This window comes from Haliaeetus albicilla, chromosome 11 (genome assembly GCF_947461875.1).
Source record: "Haliaeetus albicilla chromosome 11, bHalAlb1.1, whole genome shotgun sequence".
Taxonomy (NCBI): Eukaryota; Metazoa; Chordata; class Aves; order Accipitriformes; family Accipitridae; genus Haliaeetus; species Haliaeetus albicilla.
The window spans coordinates 37,596,819-37,621,038 of NC_091493.1; the positions used below are offsets into that span (position 1 = coordinate 37,596,819).

A 24,220-nucleotide genomic window follows, 5' to 3' on the forward strand; every position below is an offset into this window, starting at 1 on the left:
TGAGTGTCTTGTTTAGAGGGTTACATTATCAGTGCAAATTTGGCCTAATACTTTTTAAATTAAACTTCTCCAAACAGCATTTGAAATCCTAAATTAAGACTTCTTTCTTTTATAATCTGCAAAGCTTCTTTCTTGCTAGTATCTGGATCTGCCAGAGTTCTGCAACTTAAATCTCCATGTGATGCTTTGCAAATGCAGCATTCATTTTACACATATGGATTTTGTAAGCAATGTATTAAAGGAAAGCAATGAAATATTCTCTTAGGTTAAGGTCTTTAAAAGTGCCTATCAGAGTAAAATGCCTGAGCGCCACTGAGCTTCAAATTCAGCCCTTGAAATTAATCTTTCCCACTCTCGTGTAATATTAAGTCCCATTAATAGCTAATGCATCAGTTGCTTTTAAGATGCACATCTGTTTGTATATATGCACAAAGAAAATATTTACGTCCAAATTCTTTCTCAGGGGCATTTAAAATTATTTTCTACTGAATTGAGTAAGGTCATTTGGCAAAGCCATGCAGGTCATCAGTAATTAATCCAAGCAGGCAGAGTTGAGTCTCACAGTGCTTGCAAACACCCTGTTAGACTGGATAGTTTGGCAAAGCAGGGGCAGTTCTCAGGTTTTCTCAGCAAACAGCGAATGTGCATTTAACTTTTGAGGGGGAGAGGGAGACTTGCTTTTATTGAAAACAGCTGTGCTCTACTTGCATTGCAGCACTAGGTGCATCCATATGTACAGTGCAGAGCTTCTGATCCCCCAGTCCACCCCCATCCAGCCTGGGGGCCGTTGCACTTACACAAACACGCCTGGCATATATGGTTTGTTTCTACGATGTGCTCGCTGTCTGCAGTAACGCAAGAGGTAGCGTTTATCTCGGTTAACTTTATCTAAACTTTATCTAAAAGTTAGACCAGATTCTTTACACCTAACCCTGGCTGTCGAAGAACTGGTTCTGGGCTATGAGCTCATCATCTGTTTTAAATAGAGTCAGTAGGAAAAAAAATCATCTCTTCCAGAGGATATTTCCTATCCAGACTTGTTATCTAAGAAGATAGAGTGAACATGGGATGAATACTCTTCCCTTTCCCCTCAGAGGGATCTGTCTGTCCTGAGGAGGAGGCTCCTGAAGAGATTCAGGTGACCAGCCTGGGGACAGCATCTTGCTTTTGGATAGACAACACTGGTGAAATGGGTCTTGGCCGGCATGACAGGGGAAACCCAGGTGACCGAGGGGTGAATATGCACCTCTGTGGAGGCAGAAGCATTTTGCGTTCTCAAAAGTTTATCTGTTTCCTCTAGCTGTATCAATTGGCCTAACAGAGTATGTTGCGCAGATATTACCAATACACACCCTCACAGCATGAGATGAATTAAAATGGTTCCCACGAGGCTGAGGATGGCAGTCATGAATGCAGTAACCCCCTTCCACCTGAGTCTTCTCTGAGGAGTCCGATCAAGTATCCATCATCCCAAGCACAGAGCAAGACTGGTTTTTGAGCCATGATGGCTTAACCTTTGGATTCAGGGGTGGATGGGACCGCAGTAGGTCCCAGCTCAGAGCCCATACAATGCCTTCAGCGTGGGCAGAGAAGAAGGGACCAGAGCTCTGTGTGGCAGAAGGGGCTGGTTGAGGGTCTCACCATCCTGATGGCCACCAGGTTCCAGCTCTCCCTGCAACGCCAGCTGTCCCCAGGCCACGTGTGTTCAGGGACAAGCCGGCTGGGAACCCGTCCAAAACCAGAACAGGCGTGTGTGCTGCTCCCTCTCCTCCACTGTAACGCTGGTACAAACGCTTTTAGTGCCTGGCCCCTGGTGAACTGCTTTTTTACAAGATGAGCGAGATCTGCAGTTTTGACAAGGAAAATTGCTGCCCTGAACACCAGTGCTCTGCTTGTTTAAATATTTGTTCAAACCAGCTTGACTTTCCAGTGCATTTTTGCATGAGGGGTGTTGGAGGTGGTAGAAATAAGTTAGTTCTGGTAAAATCTCATGCTCTGGGGTAATCACATGAGAGTATTTAGCCAACAGTACCCTCTGTCCCAATGGCAGCACTTTGCATCATGTCTCCCCATCACTGTCCTGCATTTCTTCATGCTTGTTTCTTACTTAAGATGAATCTGTATATGTCCTATCCACAGCCCATACAAAGACTTTCAGGACCTTTAATCTCCAAAGCTCTTACTCTGGCGTGTTCACATGTGCTGTATTTCCTGAGAGAGAAAATAAATAGGGATGGGTGGAGGAAGACAACTGCCTGCGTCATCCGCTTCCTCAGCGTTGTATGTTCAACGGCTGGTTGGTGTGGTGTATCCTGCAGAAATGGCAGGAATTGAGATTATTCAAGGGGTAATTTACAACCGGCGTGAGTAAAGGTCATGCCTGTGAAGAGAAGCATTGAAAATGCTTGTGTTGATCCTCTCCCAAGCTTTATATGTAATATCCACCGAAGTTTGCCACTGCCAGCCTCCAGTTTGTGATCTGTCCTGGTCACCTCCACTCCTTTTACTTCTTTATATTGATGAAGCCCCACTTGCTCTCCCTGAACCTGCAGTTATGATCACCATTTCTGATCTCCTCCTTGCTCCTCTGTGTGATGTCCTCCATCAGATCTCAGCGCTGCAAGTGCCAGTTTAAAAAGACCTGGTAGAAGATCTGGTGGAAGACCTGGTAGAGCAAACTGCAGCAGGGACACCAAGCACTTCCCCATACACCTATTTTAGCCCTACCAGTACTCTCAGCATCTTCTTCTAAGCAGTTATTTCTGGAATTGGGTCTCTGAGCTCATTAGTTAGAGCATCACCGTGCAGCCAACTGATTAGAAACGAACAAATTACTACAACACTGCAAATTAAATTTTCAGCACATGTACATTTGAAAAGTACGAGTGTTCACCCCAGGAAGTACCTTGAAATGCAGAAAAGCAAAGATCTAGGGAATGTTTGCTAGCATTTGCCAAGGTTGTTTGGTTTTTTTAGGTAATTTATGCGGGCAGAGAACTCCCTATCCCCTCAATCTTAGTATTTTCCTGTATGTTGAGGTATATTGCCTGGAGAAGTGTTGTACCTAAGCCGGTTTATTCCTCTCAGTTAAAACTGTAGCAGTTTAACATAAACGGGAACAATTAAGAGGCAAGCCCACAGACTTCCTTCAGGTGTTAGCAAACAATTTGGCTGTTAATTTCTACCTGTTTGTGGATGCTTGAATTTAAATGAGTTGCAATTAAACACAATTAGCTGTGTGTGCAGTTCTGGGAGGCAAGAGAAGAGCAGTGGAGGATGCTGGTTTGCTCTGTCGCGGGTTTGCTTTCCTGGAGCTCTTGCAGGTGTGTTGGCCAGGAGGAATTGGCATGGCAAGGTTGTCTCTAGAGGCCACCAACTTCTGCAGCAATGTAGAAGGCATCCTTGGCTGCGTGGCTTGTGGTTAGGAGTTTCTGTGGATGGTGCCCACCTCTCCGAGCAAAAGCATCTTCCCAAACGATGGCAGCAAAGCAAAGGAAGGTGCTAGCTGCTCCGTGAGGACAACCTTCTGCTCTGGTCACACACACCATCACAGCAGCTCTCCAAAATCTGTTTTTTTAACCACAAAAGTCTCTCTTCCTATTCCAGGGAGATCTGTCTGTGACACAAGATACGGGGTCCAGGTATAGGAAGTTCTGGAACCTGCTCCAACACTGGGTGCATCTAGTGGCTTTGGTGCAGGTTTGTCTCTCATCGTAATGTCAGGAAACATGCTCTACAGCCGTTCATCAGCTACCCATCAATGTGCTGTCAGTCATTGTGATTTATCTGGGTTTTCGGTGCCAAACTGATTAAATTGCACCTTTCACAAAAAAGAGAGTTTCACTCATGGCACCAAGTGAAATTACTGCATCTGTCCAAAGAAACTAGCAAAGGTTACAGTGTCTGTTTACATTCCTCGTAAAGAAAATCTTGTTAAACTCTGTCTCACGTATTTTACAGCCGTGGTAAGAGCCCCCGAAGAATACACTGTCAGGAGAAATGGTTTCAAGCTATTTTATCTACTTTTATGCAGCAGGAGTATATGCTGTTTAATTGGGGAGTTAGTGGGAAGTCTGTGTGGTGACACAGAGAGATCCCTTGTACAAACAAAGGGAGAGTTTGTGGGATGGGGTTTGCTGTCTTACAGAAAGCTGTGCTGCTGGAAAGGTCAGCGATCGTGGGACACACAGCGTTACAGATCAGGTTTGCCAAATGACTGCAGCTCTGTACGCTGGAATGTGAGATCGTTTGTCTTTTTCAAATTAACTTCTGTGCCTTACTTTGGCCCTGTGTGGTGTTTTTCCTACCCACCCCTATTTTAAAGAACTATGTAAAAGCTAATTTTAACCTGTGATACTGATCATGTGTTGATCAATCCCCATCTGCTCTTGTTCTCTGAAGTCAAGTTTCGGCAGGTCTCAGGTTGATCTGGTTTCTGGGGCTGTTTCCATTCCTGTGGCCATGACTATCCATGTCAGCTACCTCCACTTAGACTTTTATCTACTAAATATTTTGTCCACACAGTAATCCAGCTGTTTCCTTTTCGTTCTCCATATGTTTTGTTGGAAATAAGCACAAGCGAGGTGCTGAGAAAGGCATTCCACGTGGTACGTGAAGTTTCCTAGGACAGCATGATGTGAGGTTTTGGTGGTCAGATACCTCCTCCTTGCTCCCAGTGGGACGACTGGCTCCCAGCTTGGCAGGACACCTCCGGCACCCAGCCACATGCTTTGCTTCACAGACATTCTGCAGCTTCAATTCCCTCTGCAGAAATGGTCCCCCAGGAGAGTGCCATTCAGAGCCGACTGCCAGCAGTGCCCGATGCCCACCTCGACCCACAGACTAAACCCGGAATCCCAACTGGTATGGGAAAGAAAAGGGTTAACTCAAAGTCTGTGTTTTTCGAGGCATCTTTTTACGCTGTCCCTAGCAATAGTCTCTTCTGCATGTATTTGCTTCATTCACTTTAAAGACTCCTAGTGGATCCCTTCATCCCTCACGGATATTCAGCTGCATCCGGGTGAACCATCGCAGAAAATTACATAGCAGGTCAGGGCAATTCAAGACCATTCCTGATAGCTGAGTCTAGGTAGGGAATTTAGCTTGTCAGAACAGACCTATCCAAGTGGAAATCTGACCCAGACAGTAAGTGAACCTTCTTATTCTTGCAGAAGTTGATTTTTTTACTGCCCCTTATGATCTAGGATTTGGTTTTATGCTTCACCAGGAGGAAGCCATCGCGTTCTGCTAGTCAGTAGCCCTGATATCATGCTGGAGCTTCTCTTACCAAGTGACCGAGTGAAGAGTTAAAATTGCAGAGCCAGTTTTCTGCAGCACCCTGCTGCTTCCTTGATGTCTCAGACTGAAGCATTGATCTGAACTAACCAGTTTAGTATGGGCGGAGGATCTGGCTCAGAACACATGGGGCTACAGATAGCTGCTCAGCTTCTGCAGCACTGACAGTGATAAATGGTCCCTGGGAGAGGAGGATGTTTAGTCATCTCCTGAGGATGATTTGATGGACGTGAGTGACTACCAAGTCTCAAGACCTCTGTCCGTGTTGCATCGTGCTAAAGATACTTCATATCTTTAATGTGTTACTATGTACAGATCATTTTGGATGACTTTTTCTTTTGAAGAATATATTCTCCTAACATTGCCCTGTGTGCAGAAGGGCAGGCACAGATCATGTGTGCCTGTAGGGACCAAGAAGGACCACCCTGGATTTCAGAGGGTCCCTGTGCTAAGCCACTTCTTTCCCTGACCACTTCATATACCAGCAAGGTGGCCATGGAGAGGTGATGCAGAAATGAAGTGCCACATTTCACAGCTGTCCTGGCCAACTTGGGCTGGAAAATGTTCCTTGTGTACGCATCCGGGCTGTGGTGCTCAGACCCTCCAAGGAGTCCTGCTTTACCGAAGAGAGTGTTTCCCAAGGCTGTGGTTGATTTTTCACAAGTGAGTTTGTGCACTGGCCAAGACTGCTGACAGCTCAATATTCAGCTACAGAATATAATTTTCTGTCATTTTGATTTATGTTCTTCTCTGTAACCAGCGTCCCATGTGAAAAAAAAATCAGAAGGAGTTTATCTTAAAGTTAGCTCAATGCAAGTTTATTCTTCAACTGACCTAGCAAATTAAAGACATTTTTAGATTTTTTTATTTATTTCTGGAACATGAAAGAGCAAAGTTCTAAAAAGTAACCTCCACTGTCAGTTTTGTGACCTGCTGCTGTGATGTCTGCCATCATGCAATGCAAAAAGGGTCATTGTGACTGGAAGAGAAGCCAAGCTAAAACCATGAGAGCGAGATCTGCTCTTGGCTGAAGTTTCCACCTGCACCCGGTGGTCCTGTCCAGGGAGGCTCTGATGCACCAAAGCAACCCCCAGGACATTGGGGCTGAGTTCCAGAGCAGTGCTCCACTGAAGGGTATCTTAAAACTCTCAATAACTGGGGGTTTCTCCTGGGAAACAGCCCGAATGCCCCAGGGGAGAGGCTGGCATAGAGCCACGGTCTCTGCTCCCTTCGGACGGCAGAAGAAGGGCTCATCCTCCAGCATCTTGGTTTTGCCCGGAGGTTTTATGGCAGAGCTCTCTTTTCTGCCTCACTTCTGGCACCCAGACTCGGGCTCCTGAATTGTTCTGCTACATTTGGAGTGTTGCTTCTTGGCATTAGTGTTGGGGGATTATTGCTTGCAGTTTCCTTTCGACAGATGCTTAAAAGAGCAGTACTGAGCTAGAGAGGGGAAAAAAAAAAAGCCATCGCTTGGCTATTTGTGTGCAGTTGTGTGAGCTACAAAGCGTTCTGCGAGACAAAGGAAGAGGCCACATGAAACAGCTCTTGGGGTGGCACTGACAGGAGGAAAAGCTCCTTGGCATGGCCGTAGGAGAAGGCAAGAGAGCAGGGAAGTGTGTTTTATTCCAGTTCTCTGCTTTCCTACAGAGTTCAGACAATTTTGTTTATTGCATTTCCCCCCCCCACTTAGCAGCGATGAGCGTATAGGTAATCTAAGACATATGACATGCCTCAAAAGTATAACTCCAAAATATGCCACGGGCTGAAATGAAGTACACTTTCCAGCCCGGGGGTAGGCATGGCCGGCGTGGGGATGGCGCGGTGTCCCCGGGCCGGTCCCCACCACGGCAGAGAAGTGGGGTCCTGGCTGGAGCCGGGCCAGGCAAGGGAGGCATCTGCTGAACCGCTGGGCTCTGCTGCACCCCGTCTGCTTTAAGGGGACACATCGGCTGCGTAAGGGCTGCGTATTTCTCCCATTTTTTTTCTTCTGGATAACACCAGTGAAGTATTATTAAAACTATCGGAACCCTTGCGTTGTGAGTGAGGCTGGCTGCAGCATCGGTAGCAGAAGGGTATTTTAGGGTTCCCGGCTGTAAGCCTGTAGGGTATCAGACTGCAAAGCAGAAGAGAAATAATCGGGCTCGGATGAATAATAGGGGTTAGCAGATAAAAAAATGAAGCTCATGTCCACCCCAGCGGTCCTGTGGGGCGGGGGGCGGTTGGGCAACGCGCAGGGGTGAACTCGTAACTCCCCGGGAGCTAAGGGGGTTTTAACCTCGCTGGAGCCAGGAGTTGATGGCTGTCCAGCCTGTGTGTTGTCTTCACACGTTATTTGGGCAAATGGGTAAAAATACCTCATTTCCTAATTTGTTTTACTGCAGTATATATATCTCTATACAGCCACCCCTTCTGCAGCACACATTTAGTGTATACAGGGCATTTTCTTCATGACTGGCATTTAGCAGCTGAGTTACAGGTGGATTTCTGTATAGTCAGCACAGATATCAATCACAAAATTCTTTTAATAGATCAGAGTGCTGTGTAATTGAAAATTTCTTGTAGAAGCGTTTGTTTCAAGGAGTTCTTAAACTTTTCTCCTATTGTATAAGCTAGGAAAGAAACATTATTCAGGGTGTAGACTAGAAAGAAGTTTTGTTCATTACTTTTTAAAAATCTGCACTCAAATTAAGGGTTATTGCCAAGAAATCAGTATTTCACCACATCCTCCCAAAGGTATTTCTGTATTCATAAAAGCTACTTGGTTAAATCAGGGGGTGAGCAATAATCGCCACCTAAGGGGTGGATACAGACTGGATTTTTACTTGCTTTATATTTGAAGGTTTTTCTCCATTGTGTATTATCACTTGCTCTGCCTTCAGCAATCTAAATTCTTCTTCAGTTGAGGAAAACCTAAAAACCATCATAATTACTGTTCTTATTGCACCCTAGCCCTGTAACGAGATGATAGAATTTGGATAATTAAATAAAAAGACCCATGGAATAACCTTCCACCTTTTAAATACGATGCTTTTATGACAGCCAGCACCAACGTAGAGTCCATTTCATGGAGCCATTGTCCTTGTGCCAGACACAGCTTTGCAGGTGACACAGGGAAAGCTGAATATCAGTGTCTTATCTTTCCTTGTTGCATACTGTACCTTTGCAGCAAGTAAGATCTCAAGCAGCATGAGCTCCTGAAAGAGGCCGTGCCTTTGCAAGGAGCTTGTGTGCTCGGACGTGAGATCATGGCTGAAAAATGAACAGAAAGGAAATAGCCCTGGGGAGCTTCAGTGCTGGAACTGAAGAAATAAGTTGGTACTTGTACAGACAAGTGCTCACCAAATTCTGCACATCATAAATAATAATAAAAATAATAATAATAATAATCTCTCTGCCTCCCATGCATCCGATGGGAAATGCATCTTCCCCACTGAGAAATCGGTCTGTGCTAAATAAAGGTTTGCCCTTTACAGGGAGCGAGAGAGATGGGAGGTGGACATTAAGGCTCTCATCTCTTTCCCAAAGGAAAGCCATTAAGCGTATAAAATACATATGTTTTCTCTTCAGCAGCTGTTGGGTTTCTCAGCCTAAGAGCCATAACAGGACCACGAGGTCTGGAAAATTTCTGCCTCCCACATCTGCCCCCCCCCCAGCAATGCTGCTGAATCAGTAAAATAGGATTGTGCATCTGTGCCTCGTTAGGCCAGTACCTCTAATTAAATTATTGGCAAAAAATGGCTTCAAGCCGCTCTGCTTTGGGGTGGTGACTTGCAGTGGAGGTTGAGTCTGACCCTTTTCATGGTAGCGTCTGAAACCCCCACTGTTAGATTTACAAGACGATTGTCATCCTGCAAAATTAAACCCTGACAGAGCCCTCCCGTTCGCTGAAGCTATGTACAGACCTTTCATGTCTCTGGGTCAGAAGTGAGTTCTTTTCTTTACCTATTTCTAGAGGAAAACTATGGCAGAATAATTATTTGCAGTTTAGTAGGATCCTAGGCTTGCAGCAAAGTGTCCTCTCAGCAATCCCTGACTGATACTGCTATTGCCTGAACGAAGAAGTGCCATGTAAAATGCAGTGCATTAATTTGGATTAGTTAGTTAACCGTGTAGATTGTCTTTCATACAAGGCTTTGTGAAGTTTTGCCCAGCCCAGCTGCACAAGGACATGGGATCTACCGTTGCATGCAGGAAAGACCTGGGTATGGGGGGAGGTAGGGAGAGAAGGGGGAAAAGGGGAAAAAAGAACAGAAGAGGGAGGAATGTGAAGCCCAGGCTCACCCGAGGGTGCTCCATCTGGGGCCACCTCGGCACTGCCCTGGGCTCTGTGGGTGCAGCAGCAGCGGGACTGCCGGGGACGTGGGACCTGGTCGGGAACCCGTCCGTGCTCAGCCATGCCCTTCTGTCTACTTTGCAGGCCTTGCGATGAAAACCACCCCCACGTGAAGCCCGATGCGTACGTGAACAACCTCGCCGAAGCGGTTGATGTTATCCTCCAGCAGCTGTAAAACCGACGGTGCCGTGGGTGATCGGAAGGAACGGGGACGAGGCCTCGCACGCAGCCCCTCCGCGAGGCTGCTTCGTCCTCTCCCACCTCCATCCAACGTTAACGGACCCAGACCCAGCCTTGCCCAGGGTGGCCAATGCCTGCGTTTTCCTAAATAATTCACGTAATGGTACTAAAATGATCTACTGACCTCATCAAAGGGAACACCAAACCTGCTGTCCTCCAGCACGTCTTGAATGTCTTCCCCTTGGTGCCGTGCCCATGCCAGTGCAGGCAAAATCAGCTCTCCCAAAAGCGCCAGGCTCTTCCCCGGCTGGGGCTGAGCCCTGTCTGCCCGAGGGGAGCCCTGAGGGTGGTGGATGAGGAGCCTCTGCCTCCTCCAGGCGATGCTCAGGGGGCTGTACCCCCCTTTAACTCTTCGCTCACGCCAGGGACCCAGCCTGGAGGTGCCCAGGTGGGAAATGGGGGACCCAGCACCCCTTCATGAACAGGCTTTTCTGTTTAACTTGCCCATACTGTGCCTTTTTGGGGTGCCTGTGATGGGATGGGGCATGTCCTTGAGGAGCGATGGAGGCCACCAAGCCCTGGAGCACACCGGCCCAGCCCCATTCTGCAGGGTCCTGTGTGTGCCTCTTGCTATGGGTGGCACAAAAACCCTGGGAAGGGGGCCAGCCCCTGCACCCTTGGCAAGCTGGTAACCGTGTTTCTGCCACAATTAGCCCCTGTCCGGCACTGCCTCGGGTTAGGGCTCGGGAATCCAGTAACGCTGTGACACATTACAGAATAACCGCGCTGTCCTGTCGGGAATAAGCCTTGTCCTGTGGATCTGGCCCGTTTATTGTGTTCAGTCCACATCAGCGCTGGCAGGGATGCTTAGAGGATCCGCAATGCTTTTCCCTGGCTGGAATAAGCTGGCGAGGGCTGTGGGACCGACCGGCTTTTCCTTCTCTCCATTGCGGGTCTCGCAGGCAGACATGGCTGTGGAGGGTAACGTGGGTTTCCCACCCTTTCCCATTAAAATCCCTGCCGGGAAAGCCAGCACGGGCAGCTCGGCTCCAGCCAATGCTGGCCCTCCTGGCTTTAAGTTTCCAGTCCCAACTGGGAACCAGTCTCAGTAAAGCACCAGCTCCATCAGTCCTCCTGCCACGACTATAAATTCTGCTTTATAAATACTACGTGGAAACGTTCAGCCGCTTTCTTTCCTTCTCACTAGTCATTGCTAAACTTTCCTCCAATTTTCCTGGGTACCAAAACCACACAGGCATACGTTACTGCCTGATGGCTGTAGCCACCTGAATGGGACAAACCCAGTTTGCTCACTGAACATCCCCCGGGACTGATCCTGCACCAGAGCCAGCACCACTTGCCTGCCGAGCACCCGCCGCATCAGTTTGGCCCCAGCTCAGTCCCATCCTGCTGCCAGGGAGTGCTCAGCATGTGCGGGGCTGCCAAGTGATGCTCCATGGAACAGGGACGGACATGAGATTTGTCTTTTTTTTTCTAATCAGAATAAACATTGCTAAAATGAGTGTTGCCCTGCTGCTGGGCATTGCGGTACTCCAGCAGATCCCCAGGGTTTTTAGTTTCTCACTCACCCAAGAGTTTTGCAGCGCAGATATTGCAGCATACATGGTAACACCTGGCTACTGCACATAGCAAGAGCATGGCAGGGATAGGAGCTCAAACCAGGGAGCAGAATTAGAGATTGGGAGTTGCTCCATCACATCCTCTGCCCCGCTTCACCGATGCTTGCCAGCATTTGCAAGGGTCACCCTTTTAGAGGCAAAAATCCCCTTTTAACCAGCACGTCAGCAGCTCTGCAGCCCCTTGGGTTTTGGGCAAGACTTTGTGCTTTAGACTGTAGTGGAACAAGACTGTTTAGGCTTTAACCTGCTTCAGACTTCCCATGGGACCGTGGGAAGGTATGCAATTATCTGTGTGTGATATATATTTATATACACATATGCTCAGGCAGTGTGCTCTGGCCACTGTCTGCATTCAGCTGCTGCTTTCTGCATTTGCAAGCGGGAGGTGAACGGTAATTCCAGCTACATTTCCAGCAGTTCCAACAGCTGAGGATGACCCTGGTCACTGAAGGACACCAAAATGATGCTCTGTGTCCTGGAGCAGCCTGTGAATATTGGAAATCCTTGTTTTTCAGAATTACCAGCTGGCCGCTGAGCTGCACGGCACCCCTTGGGGACAGCAGGGGAAAGTGGGCTAGAAATTAAATTATAATAAAATAAACCACATCTGGGAAAATGACCTTAGTGCAATTTTTTGGTCTGTTTTTGTATCTTTTTATCCTCTGGGTAGCGTTCAGCCAAAGTGTACAGCACTGTGTGCATCCGTGCACACGCGAAGGATGCCGCAAACCCTGGTCGAACGTCAGGGCTGTGACGGCTCACAGAGAATTTTTTTATCCTATAATTCTTCCTTTTTGTTCTAGTATACTAAGCCTATCACTTCAATCTGATTAAGTTTAGGCAGATAAACATCCTGCCATCTGTCATGAAACTTTTTAAACTGTTTGCTCGCTCAAGGAAACGCAGCCGTTTTCCTTTCTGGTTTACAAAGGCTGTAGGGAGGTATCGCCCTGTTTCGCCAAGAATTTATTTAACACCCGCTGTGTGCCCTTGCCCTGCTGTGGGCTCTTGCCTTGCTTGAGTTTAGATTTTATTTTAAGGGGTGGGGCATTACGTCTGTCCTTAAACACGAAGCATAAGGTGTTACTTGGCACTTAAATGTTGATTTGCATTTCGCTGTTACCTCTTCGGCTGCGTTACAGCTAAATAACAGCCAGCGTCAGGCTGGGGGGGCCATGGGAGACATCCCCCCACCTTGGTGGGGGGGGTGCATCACGTCTGCCTGCACGTGAACATCACAAAATGCCCATTTTGCCGGCGCAACCCGAGGTTGGGACACCCTTACTGTTTCTAACACAGACACCCCAATGGAGGGTCCCAGCCAGGGGCTTTCCCAACCCACACCCATTTTTGGGACACCCCCCACCCCCCCCCGTTCCCCAGCACCCATGGAGATGCCAAGGAGATGCAGCCAGACCCCTTCCAAGAAAGGAGAGGGATGTGGGGGCTCCCGCACCCAGTTCTGTCCCATCAAACTCCAACCGGTCCCACAACCCGACTGTTCCTTATGTCCCCGAGGGGCATGGGGTGTCCCCAACGCCTTCGACCCCCGCAGCAGCGCCCGGCCGCGGGGACAGGACAGAGAGGCGAGACGCCGGCGGGGGGTTATTGAACCAGGAAGCTTTATTTACACAGTAAAAGTAACAAGCAATTTCCTGAGACTGAGCTGCTCTAGTGCAATCAAGTCGTGGAGGGGGTATGAGTGGGCAGCCTCCTCGCCCACCCGGGGAGAGGGCAGCCCCTCCGCGGGGACACGCGCGTCCCGCTGCGCTTGTGCAATTACCAGCGAGACTTGGCTACTACAGGTCATAGCTTCAGAAGGCTTTTTTTTTTTAATAATTCTTTTTTGTGGTGGTTTTTTTTTTTTTTTGGCCATCCTCTTCTTTTGATTTCTTGAACATCAAACCCATAAACGCTGTAAAGCACTGCTACAATCCTATAACATCCTACGTAAGTCTGTTAGCCTGTTCAGCCAGGAGCTTTTAAACAATGCACTTGAAACACAACTTTATTGGCCAAATAGGCTATGCTATAACGTGGAAAAATTACAATCTATTTTACAAATACTTCTTTTTTTTTTTTTTTTATGTAATCTTTCATAGAACAGGCTCAACGAGCTGCATCTGCAAACACACAGCAAACTCCCCGTGCACGTGCTAAGACTTTTCCTATTAAAATTCTGGGTTTTTTCAGGTTGATGAACCCTTATTGCTGCTGACACAGCTTGCTGTCATCCTGAAACGGCTGCTGGCCAGTCTGGGTCACGCCTTGGACAAGCAACCGAGTCTTTTCACAATAATAAGCCTGCTTTAGCTACCTAGCAAGGAATAGCATCCCTTGTCTGCATATTACTTTAATATCACATTCTGACAGGCGGCAGGAATTTGCCGGGGGGGTTACCAAAGCGTCTGTAATAGGTGAAATCCTTTACAAACCAAGAGCGGGACCCCCGGGGGGATGCCCTGCTCTCCTGCTGCGGTCGCTGCGGGCATAGGGTACAGATCTCCTGATGCCGGGGAGCAACGCCACTTCTGACTTTACAATCAACAGGATGTCCCCTGAATCTGAGGCACATACTATATTATATTTAATATTTTTAATTACTTTATTTATATATATATTTATATATATATAAATCCACAAATGTTTTACCTCTACAGAGAGAGAGAAGAAAAAAAAAAAATTTAAAGAGTAAGGCTTTCTTAAACTGAGAATAAGTACATGAAATCATACAAACCCAACAACAAAATACCCAACAGAACACCACCGTGGCCTCAAAACCGTCGCTAACTGTAGTCTGTGCCTACGCTAACGTGCCCAGTATAAGGCCACGACTCATTGGAGAAGCGTCTTTAGTAAGGCAAACGGGTTGTGCTGTATGTAAACTGAATGCTACGGCTACGTCGAGTACAGCTGGGTAGTGGTCCACTGGTCACCTTCCTACCGGGGAGGGGTTAGCATGGCACCGGTAGCAGCCCTTGGAAAGAAAACAGAAGCCCTTCGGAATTACAGCCCCGGTGATGCGCATGCGAGAGCCCACCCGGAGCTCTGTGGCAGCAGCCGGACATGGATTTGGGTGAATTTGCCCTTTTTTTCGGTCAGTTGAGAGTCGGCAGCTGAGGAGGTGCCCGTGGCCAGCGGGGGACGCGTCAGTGATGGGGGGGATCGAGCTTCGGGAAGACTCAAAGCCGAGAACCGCGCTGTGCCGCTGCGGGGACACGGACCGGAGGGGGGGGACAGCAGCTTGGGGCAACGCTGGCGTGGCCGGACCCTCCCCAAATGTCCGCGACAGGCAGCGCCTTCCACTACAGGAGGGCTAAGAATGAAGCCAGGTTGTATTTTCTTTTAAACGGTGCATCGAGCGACGCTTTAAAAGAACGGGAGGGTTCCCCGGAATGAAAAGACATCCCTGTTATCCCTTCCCTAAATATTTGGGGCTGGCCCTGCCTGCCGTGAACCCGGCCTGGAGGGAGAGGACGTGGGCACTGCGGCGAGCAAAGCCTCTGCGGTGCCAGGACAGGGATAAAGCTATATAATGGCTGATGGGTTCCGCTGTGATGGGAGACGCCACACGCGTCCCGAACCACCGCAGAAAAAAAGTGCACTAACATAACCAGAAATGATGAATAAAACCTGTACCAATGGCTCTCAGCACCTTCTGAGTTATTGACTCCTAAAGCTTTGCCAACAGGGGTGCCAAACCCCGCTAAAAATATCATGTCTTCAATTGCTGTTGGTATCAAGGACTTTTTTTTTTCCTTTCTCGCTTTTGCAGAGCTCGGGAAGTAAACCCTGAGCTTGAGGGAACCTGCAGAAGATGCTGGAAGCCACTCGTACAGCTTTCCTAGAGCTTTAAACAAACAAACAAACCAAAACAAAAAAATGGGCAAAAAAAAAAAATGTCCTTCTAAACCTGTTAGCAAGTGGACAGCTTATTTTTACCAAAGAGAATTCATATCGTACAAACGTAATGGTCACCACTTTATCTGTGCTTAAAAAAGGCACAGGAAGAGGAAAAAGCTTTCAGTGCTGCTACCTGGATTTTCAGCCTTTTGCCAGCTGACTTTTTGTCAAGTAACCCCGCGGCGTGCCTCGGGCACACAGCCCCTTCACAGTAAGACAGAGCCAAAAAAAAGAGGGTGGCAGCCGTGCCTCGGGTAGCAAAGCGGGCACAGCTGCTGGTAAATGGGTAAACAGCCCAGCCCTGCTCAAAACTGGGTGTTGGGAACCCAAGCGAGGGTGGCACCGAGCCTGATCGGGGCTTTTTCCCCGATGGGTTTGAGAGAGGGGATTGGGAAGGAAAAAAAATAGGGAGGAAAGGCATTTGAGCATCCTCAGGCAGCGCCCGCCAAGCGCTGCTGCGGATGCCACCGGCATTGGAGCTGTGTGAGCCAGGGGTCCCTTTAATTCCTTATTAGGAAAAGGAAAATTAAAGAAAAAAAAAAAAAAGAAGTAAAAATCCAGCTCTTACCATTATTAAATTTAAGCAAAACACTTCACTTTTGTGATTTCCCTCTCACGGCACTGCCAGGGACGTGGGGGGTGCCGGGGCTGCGTGGGATGCAGCAAGAGAGGAGCCGCAGCTGCCCCTGCAGCCACCAGCCAGTGCTCGGTTTGCAAATCTCAGTATTCTGGTTTTCCCCCACTTTTTCCAGTCCCATGGGTGGTGGTTTCTCCTTGTGCATCCCTTTCCAAACAAGCGCAGGTGGGACCCGGGGGAGCGTGGCCAGCCCCATCAGCTCCAACCCTACGTTGGCAAAAGCCATTTACTCGCTAAACGCGAGTTTTTGGCGATCCCTGTGCCTGGTTTCCCCAGTCGGGCAGGCGGTTTCCTCCGACTAGCTGATCTCTGACTACAGTAGTTACAAAGAATTTCAAGATTTACACACGCACGCACACAAATTGCTCTAAATACCTGATGAAATTTTGGCAAAGCTGCTTCGTCCCCTCCAGCTGGCAGGAGGAGAGCGGTGGCAGGACCCCGCAAACCCGGCCGCCGGCAGCGGGGAGCCCTCCACGGCTCCGCCGGCAGCCCCCCGACCCCGGGGGCGAGCGGACCCCGCTCCCTCCTCAGTTGTTTTCTATCTGCTCGATATCTATCTCGCCATCCAGCTGGAAGAGGCTCTCAGCGCCCGTCCCACCGCTCCGCCACACCGCCCCGTCTTCCTCCTTCCCGCCGCCCTCCTCCTCCTCCTCGCAGGAGAGGTCGTCCCGGCTGGCCCGGCGCTCGTCGGCCCGCGAACGCGGCGGCTCCGGGACCGGGGTGCAGGCGGGGGTCCTGCCCGGCATCACCTCCGGGGAGCGGGGGGCCGCGGTCCATGGCTGGGGACCGGGGAGCCTCTGGGAGCCATCCTCGGCCGTGGCGCTAAGGCAGGTAAGGCTGTCGAAAGTCTGGCGGTTCTGCAAAGGCAAGGGGAAAGAGGCAGCTGAGACAGGCGTGGGGACGGGGACCGGAGGGAATCCTGAAGTTGCGCTGGGCTAGAAGAGCCGAGAGTCCCGCCGACCCCCAAACTTGCGAGCCCCCACCCGCCATCCCAGCAGACAGCAAGCGGATCGGTAGAAACGCTCGGCTCGCAGCCGCCAGGTCCCCGGGAGCAAATCATCCCAACGTCCCCATCCATGGCAGGTCCTGCGCCAATCCTGCCCCTGCAACCTGTGGTGGCATCAACCCCCCACCCCGGTCTGGATCGGACCCACCACCACCTCCACCCCACGCGTCTCCCAGTCGCGCGTGTAAGGCAGGACAGAGCTCTTCGCCAAAAGTAAATCAATGTTTCCAACAACTCCATTTATTCAATTAGCTAAGAGAAACTTCAGTCCCTTCTTTGAGCAGCTGGAGCTCATGTACTGCTAAACCCGCCGCTGCGATGGCTCATGGCCATCCTCCCTTATTAAAACCATGCAAGGTCACTTCTCTGTCCCTGCTCTCTCTAATGAAGAGGCTCCGTGGCTGGTTGCCTTGGCCAGAAACTTGATATAGTTTTTGTGCTGTCACGTCTTCAAAATTGTTTCAAAACCCAACAGTTGCTCACAGGCGTTCAAAATCCTCTGCAGCAGAACACGCACAAGCTCTCGGAGATGCCACCTGACCACAAGTGTGCCTACCTGACGGGGCATGCCTTTTACCCAGGTTGTTTTTCAAAAAAGCAAACTAAATCCTCATTAGTGAATGCCAATGGAAATAATATGGTCAATGGAAATAACAGAGCGTGTGCTCTGAGCAGGAGAAGACCGTGGGGTAGCTCAGCAGCTTGTGCAAGCTTCTCGCAAGAGCCAGCGCACAAGCGAGCGTGCGATGGTGCGCTTGCTTCACAGACACCTGGCCCGGCCACATCCCACTCGATTGCCCTGAATCTGAATCCAACAAATACCCAGGGGCAAGGCGGTTCCTTCATTAGCTGAAGATGCTCACCTGATCTATGGCCCCCAAATCCTCAGAAACCACATCAATAAATAGGTATGAGCACACGAGCATCAGCACTCCCCTCCTCCTTACGTTTGTTTGTAGGAGAAAAACTACACGCCAGGATAAGTTATGGGTAGCTCGTGTCTTGGTGGAAATATGGATCAGGTGGGATTCCCCAGAGGCTTCACCGGTGCCTGGCATCAGTCAGTATTTTCTTGAACAAGCTGTCTGGTAGGGTTAAATCTGCAGATGCCGGCAGCTCTTTGGGAGTCCAGATCAGCAAGAAGTTGGTCAGTCCAGACGAGGCAACCTCCGAGGAACAGTTTAGGAAAAAAGTGGGGTTTAGGCTGGAGACAGCAACAGGGGTGTGTAGGAGGGTGTATTGTTTCCAACAATAAAGATCCTGGAGCACTGCTAAAAGATTTCTGAAAGCTGTAAAACCTCATCACCAGAACCCGTCAATACAGGTTAGACAAATGTCGTTAAACTAACATGGATGTTGGGTTGCCTGGGGATAGCAGGAGGGTGTAGGAGAGCTCTTTGGGTCTCTTGCAGTCATTTATCCGGGGGAAGGCAAACCCTGGTGCTGTTTCCATCACACCCTCTCTCCAAAAACCTGGGCCAGACTGAAGCTGGAATAGCCAGGAGAGCATCGGTACCCAACAGAGCATCGGTCACACGGAGTGACAGGGCTGCTGCCTGTGTGAGCTGCGGCGCAATTCAGGACCAAACACGCAGCCTGAAGACGCAGCCTGAAGACACAGCCTTGCTCCGAACATCCCCACTGATGTTCCCGGGGAATTTATGCATATTTGTTTGAGGGTTTTTTTCTTTCAAATCCAGGGAAGCTGGGAGTAACTCCGCCAAAATAACTTACCCCAGGCTGTAAATGAAGCAAATATCACCCCTTTACATACCTCCTGAGGGATGCAGGTCAAAGCTCTACCTACTTCACACGCCAATCATTTCTTAAGAAATCAAAGGTACTTGTGCTGAATTCGTACCCACTGACCACACGTTGCTGAGAGGCTTTGGGCGCTGCGCTAAATGACGCACCATGGTCAAACGAGTTGTTGCAGGAGATCACGCAGTGGCTGCTGTATCTCAAAGGAGAAATTCCTGCTGCCCAAGGAGGAGTTGCCCAACCTGGGGGGGCTACATTTCAACATGGCCTTCGGTCTCTGAAACCTTCCAAAAACCCACAAGACCCAAGCCCACATGAAAAAACAGGCATTTTTCCTTTAAAAATGCAACTGCACCCAGCGCCCACGTCATCCTTCTCGTATTTTTTTAAATACAAGCCGTGCCTCTCCATGTGGTCTGCCTTCTAGGTGCTGAATGCGTAACAGCTTCAAGCAGAGATCTGCACGTTGTGGTTAATGGACAACTTGTAATTACCACTGTGCTTGAAGAAGGCCTGAGGACATAGAAGAAATATTTTCTAAGTACTTAAAAAAATTTGCAAGCGTATTTCCAACAGTGATTTAGGCACTTGAAAGCCTAAGTCTCCTGAAAGTCAACAGCCCTCTCAGAAGTGCAAATCCCTTCTACAAACAAAACTCTGGCACTTCTGAGAACGTTAATTTTTCTCCTTCTGCTAATTGAGCTCATCTTCTGGCTCCGGTGCTTCCCAGGCGCGGGCATGCCAGGCTGCTGCGGGTGGGCTAGAGCATCCTGCGAGGATGGAAGATGCTCTACAGCGCTTCAAAGAAGGAGACGGGTGATGCCTGTAATGAAGAATGAAGGAGGATGCAACCTGGAGAGCGACTAAACTGGTCCACAGCACGCTCTTCCCATCCAAACAAAAAGTGTTTCTGAGCTTGAACACATCTCTGAGAAAGAGCCATGAAGGTACTTGACTTTCAGGGAAATTTTGCATTTTATTGGACTTTGGCAAGATAATCAAGCCAATAGCCTCATTTTCCCTGCTCAAATCCACCTATGCTGCAACCCAACATTTTCCATGTACAGCCTTGAGTCATTCCAGGCAATATTTTTACCTTCCCCGCAAGAGAATGGAAAAACCCTTCCGATAGTCCTGTTGCTTCCAGTCACTTGCGGAGGAAGGCCACGTGCGGGTGCTGGGCAGAATTACTCCCTCTGACGCAGGTTTCCCAGCGCTCGGCTCGGAAGAAGCTTTCACCGGCTGCTGCAAAATCCCACGCCTCACCTTCCCGGCGGGGGGGACGGCTGCCGCGCAGCCAGAGTCGGCTCTGCGGGGATGAACTTTTTGGGAATGGGTTGCCCCAAGATGGTGATAACCGAGCCAGCATCGCCTGCGCTGGCCGCGGAGCAGCGGTGGATCAGCCACCACCGTCAATGTAGCGTCTGTTCTCAGCCCGTCAGGAGTTTTTTTTACTCATTTTTTATTTATTGGGTGAATTTAGCGCGTGCTGAAGTGCTGAGCTGGCAAAACTGGCTAGTCAAGTCTTCTATTGATATCGGCCAAAGAGCAGTTTTGGTGGCACAATGCGGCGCTTGTTCCCCATGGCCAGGCAGCCCTGGGCCCCCCCCCGAGCTTCTGCACACCCTTGTCCTTCAGCCCCAGACCGAAAGCGGTGTCACGCATCTCAGACGCTGTTGGTCTCAAGGAAACCACGGGAATCCAGACACCCTCCCAGATCTGGTGGCTTCTGGGAGATGCTTCTGGCCATCCTGACTTCACCCAGCCAGCATCTGTAATGTACCTTCCACCCAAAATACATTTACTCACAACCACAATAACCTATTTCTGACCATTTGAGGTGCTGGTTTGTCTTCCCCCAACTCTCCCTGAAGCTGCAGCAATCCAGCATGCTGGGCAATCCCCCAGGGAGAGGAAGAAAATGAGACGTTGCTAAAGTGAGCACCTAAAAAAATCATCTAAATATACAAATAAGAAACCCTTGGCCACTCGGAATGAGCTGCAGGGCTGCCAGCTGACCTTCAGAGCAAAGCCCTTCTTGCGTGGTGGTGACCAAGCTCGGGCTACATCTCCTTCCCGCACCATGCGGGGACCAAGGCTAAAAGCCGGGAAGGCTGCAAGAGCTGACTCACCCCCCACATCCACCCTTTTCCGCAGGTTTTTACTCCCCTTGAGCGTGTGTCCCCGTGGGGGACAAGGGCTGGAGGCTAGCAGCCCCACCAGCAAGCAAGCTGGAGAAATCCCGCAGCAACATTTCTTCGTGTAACTCTTCCCCTCGTAAAATACCCAGCTGCGAGCTTTTCCCCGAAACACGTCCCTGCAAACACGGTGGATCTGCTAGAATAAATATTAGCAGGACCGTGATCCCCACGGTGATCACAGCTTTTGCGCAAACACTTTTTTTTTTCTTTTTTTTTTTTCCCACCCTGCCAGGTGATTGCCGCAATTTTCCTGGGGAAGGTGTAACGCTACAAGCTGTCAGCACCGCCGGCCCTACCTACCAAGCTGTCATCACCTCCCGTTAGCACACTGGGCTACAGTTGCTTCATAAAGCTGAAAATAACCCGGTGCCAGAAGGAAAGGGGGAAGCGGGCGGCGAGCAGCGCTGCTCCGTGCGGGGACGATGTACCTCTGCCAGCCCTCCCCATCCAGCACCGGTCAGCAAAAAGTCACCTCCGCTGGTGGTTTCTCTGCCCGCCTCGGGTTTAAATCACTTTCCGAGGCAAATATTTCCTATAAAACACCTTCAACCCAGGTCGTGATCTGCCGCTTTGGTCGTTTGCATCTACGGCAAAGTCCTACCTGGCATTGGTGTCATGCAAAGCGCTCATCCGTGCTGTCAAGATGCTCGAGACTGGAAAATGGGTTTCCTTTGGTTTTAAAGCTCTGCAGAACTTCTTTATAGCAGCTGCTGTTATTCGGGCCAGGCACACACACACATCACTCAGGTTCAATACTCTCCACTGCTTTTAAGGCACCCACAATCTTCTCCGACTCCATCCCCAGGCTGGCGTTCCCCGAAGCTGACCTCCCGGTGAGTGGGAAGGGGAGGAAGAGTGATGGGGAGGGAGCTGCTCGGTCCCGAGGCTAGAAAAACCAACCTCGCCTCTTATAACCACGAGGAGCATCTCAGGAGCTTTGCCAACCGGCACGGGCTGCAGCGCCGGCCACGCGCGTTCCCGGCTCGGCGGATACCCCAGACGGGTCTCACCTCGCTCGCTGCTGTTTGGTCTCCCCAAAAAAATGGGAGACGCGGCTGTCTCGCCCCGAGCAGCATGCGGCTCAGCAGCACCAGCTTCCAAGATCAACATTGCCATCGGGGGGGGAGAGGCCACGGGTCTTACACCGACCCTGTCCTCCCGCAGAAAGAGCCTCTGAGCGATGAATGAAGTGTCGGGAAAGAAATGACTGAAATACCTGAGGAAGGAAAACACAGGAGGCAGTTATGGGGTATATGAGATGCAAACAGAGCTCGTGTGCCTGGTGCAGAGCCGGAGCTGGGTTATATGCAGTGTTGCCACGTCAGGGAGCTCAAACTCATCCGCTATTTTTTTTTTTTTTTAATTTTATCTATGGGGGCATTGAGTAATTTTCAGGCACCCTTTGTCAGGCTGACGTGCAGCAGAGCGTGCCGGCAGCAGCATCCCCTGTACGGAGGGGATGGCTCCCCGCGCTGCTCCCGGCGGGTACCACGATGCTGCCCTTCTTTTCAGGCTCTGCCTTCCCGGCTCTTCCCTTCTCATCCGCTAATGAGGAATAATATTTACACAGCCCCAATCCTAATTTTGCAATAAGAGGCACCAGTGCTTAGATGGTGTATTGAAAGCCTACAGCTTTAGCAGATAATTTTGCTTTTATTCTGTTTGGTGTGAAAAACAGCTTTCATGAGCAGGCTCAGAAATATCTATTATCCTACCAAGTTGCTTCACACCACAGTACTAAACAAACAAACCAAAAAAAAGCAAGAAGGAGACTTTAAGTCATTAGTATTAACACTGCCTTTGGAGCCTGTAGAGTTAATTTGGTTTTACTCACAGTTTTGCTCTTGTCTTTGGAGTTCTGTATCTGCCCCAACGACAGTGAGGATGTTAGTGAGTTTCCACAAATGCAAAAGAAAAAGCTGTTACACGACCCACCGACGGGAATCCCTCTGGTGCTCCAGAGCCCCAGGGAGATGCTGGAGAGATGAATCCCAGAAATCATGAGAAGCACAGCTCTGCACGGGATCAGAGCAGCGATGCTCCTGGGACTCAACCGTCCCACCCGTGCGCAGCATCCCGCACACGGGGACTCGATCCCAGTGCAGCCTCCTGGCCCGTTCCCATTCCCGACGATAATTGGAGGAAATCCTCATTTCCTGCCAAGAACAAATATTTTCCCTGACAGACACTGAACCCTTCGCTATGAGCTGGAGAAATCCGTCCGCTCAGACAGGTCATTAGGCAACCTCATGGGCGATTACTGTGTATTTATTTATTTATTTCCAGGTTGCCCAGCCCTCCTGCACCAGCACCCTCCCCGGCTTCTCCTCTGCATCCCGAAAATTTGTGATGGAGCATCCCTGGAGCATCGCAGGGCACGTGTCACACCAACACGCTCGGCGCTGCTGACAGCCTAGAGGAGACGGTGGCATCGGGGCAGGGCTGTTCTCCTGAAAATGCTATTGCAATGCCATGGATTTAAGTGGAGTCATTCTGGCATGAGCAATGGTGAGCCTGAACCTGGCTCATCCCCAGAGCTGGCAGAACTTCAGGGTTTGGAGGGGCTCATCTTTGGGGAAATTCAGAGATGTCGGTATTTCAACTTGTCCCAAGTTAGGATGAAACATCACTAATATGGAATATTTTATTTTTTTTTAAAACACATTTTTTGACAATCTCAGCCCTATTCCATCTTCATATTATCTGCATCATTTTCAGTACAGAAATAATATTTCTATTATGCTATTGTGGTCTTACTTCATGCCCTAAATTCTAAAGCAAGACCTTACAGAAATTAAACCAGCGTACGAGCCCAGGGGACCAGAGGGTTAAACAGCACGCGGTGGATCAGATGCATGATTGGGGACACAATCAGATTTTGTGTGTGGTTGGGACAGACATTGCCAAGCTTTGTTTGTGTTTCCAGCCCTGTCCTCCCCTGTGAGCGTGAACAAGGGTGCAACACCCGAGCCCACATCCTCGGATCCCACGGGGGGATGGAGCCGGGAGCAGGGGATGGAGCTGGGAGCAGGGGATGGCAGGGCACAGTCCCTGGGTACCACGGAACCCTTTGGCTTTCGGACCCCCCTTGCCCGGGCAAGAGATGCCGCCAGAGGAGCCCATCCATGTACACAAGTCCCGGCCTGTGCTGGAAAAGTGATTACATGGCAGAAAAGCCCATGTCCCTGGGCACGGCCGGTTTCTGCTTCCACGGCTGAATTTATTTTCAGCCCATTGTGTTTGGTGAGTCACAAATTTATA

The 24,220-nt window shown here is 49.7% G+C and overlaps 2 protein-coding genes across 3 annotated transcripts in view; one reads left to right on the top strand and one right to left on the bottom strand.

Annotated features, from left to right (window-relative positions):
* Positions 1–10,627, top strand: part of LHPP (phospholysine phosphohistidine inorganic pyrophosphate phosphatase) — an 89,631-nt gene extending 79,004 nt beyond the window's left edge. For both annotated transcript variants that reach the window (XR_011326945.1, XM_069797184.1), the window contains one exon: positions 9,713–10,627. Coding sequence is in view for 1 of the 2 variants with exons in the window: in XM_069797184.1 (XP_069653285.1) it covers positions 9,713–9,803 (91 nt within the window). In the remaining variant the exon portion in view is untranslated. The remainder of the gene's footprint in view (positions 1–9,712) is intronic.
* A 2,426-nt stretch (positions 10,628–13,053) lies between these two features.
* FAM53B (family with sequence similarity 53 member B) overlaps positions 13,054–24,220 on the bottom strand; it is a 52,314-nt gene continuing 41,147 nt past the window's right edge. Inside the window, exon 5 of the mRNA XM_069797183.1 lies at positions 13,054–16,848. Coding sequence (XP_069653284.1) covers positions 16,519–16,848 — 330 coding nt within the window. The 3' untranslated portion in view covers positions 13,054–16,518. The remainder of the gene's footprint in view (positions 16,849–24,220) is intronic.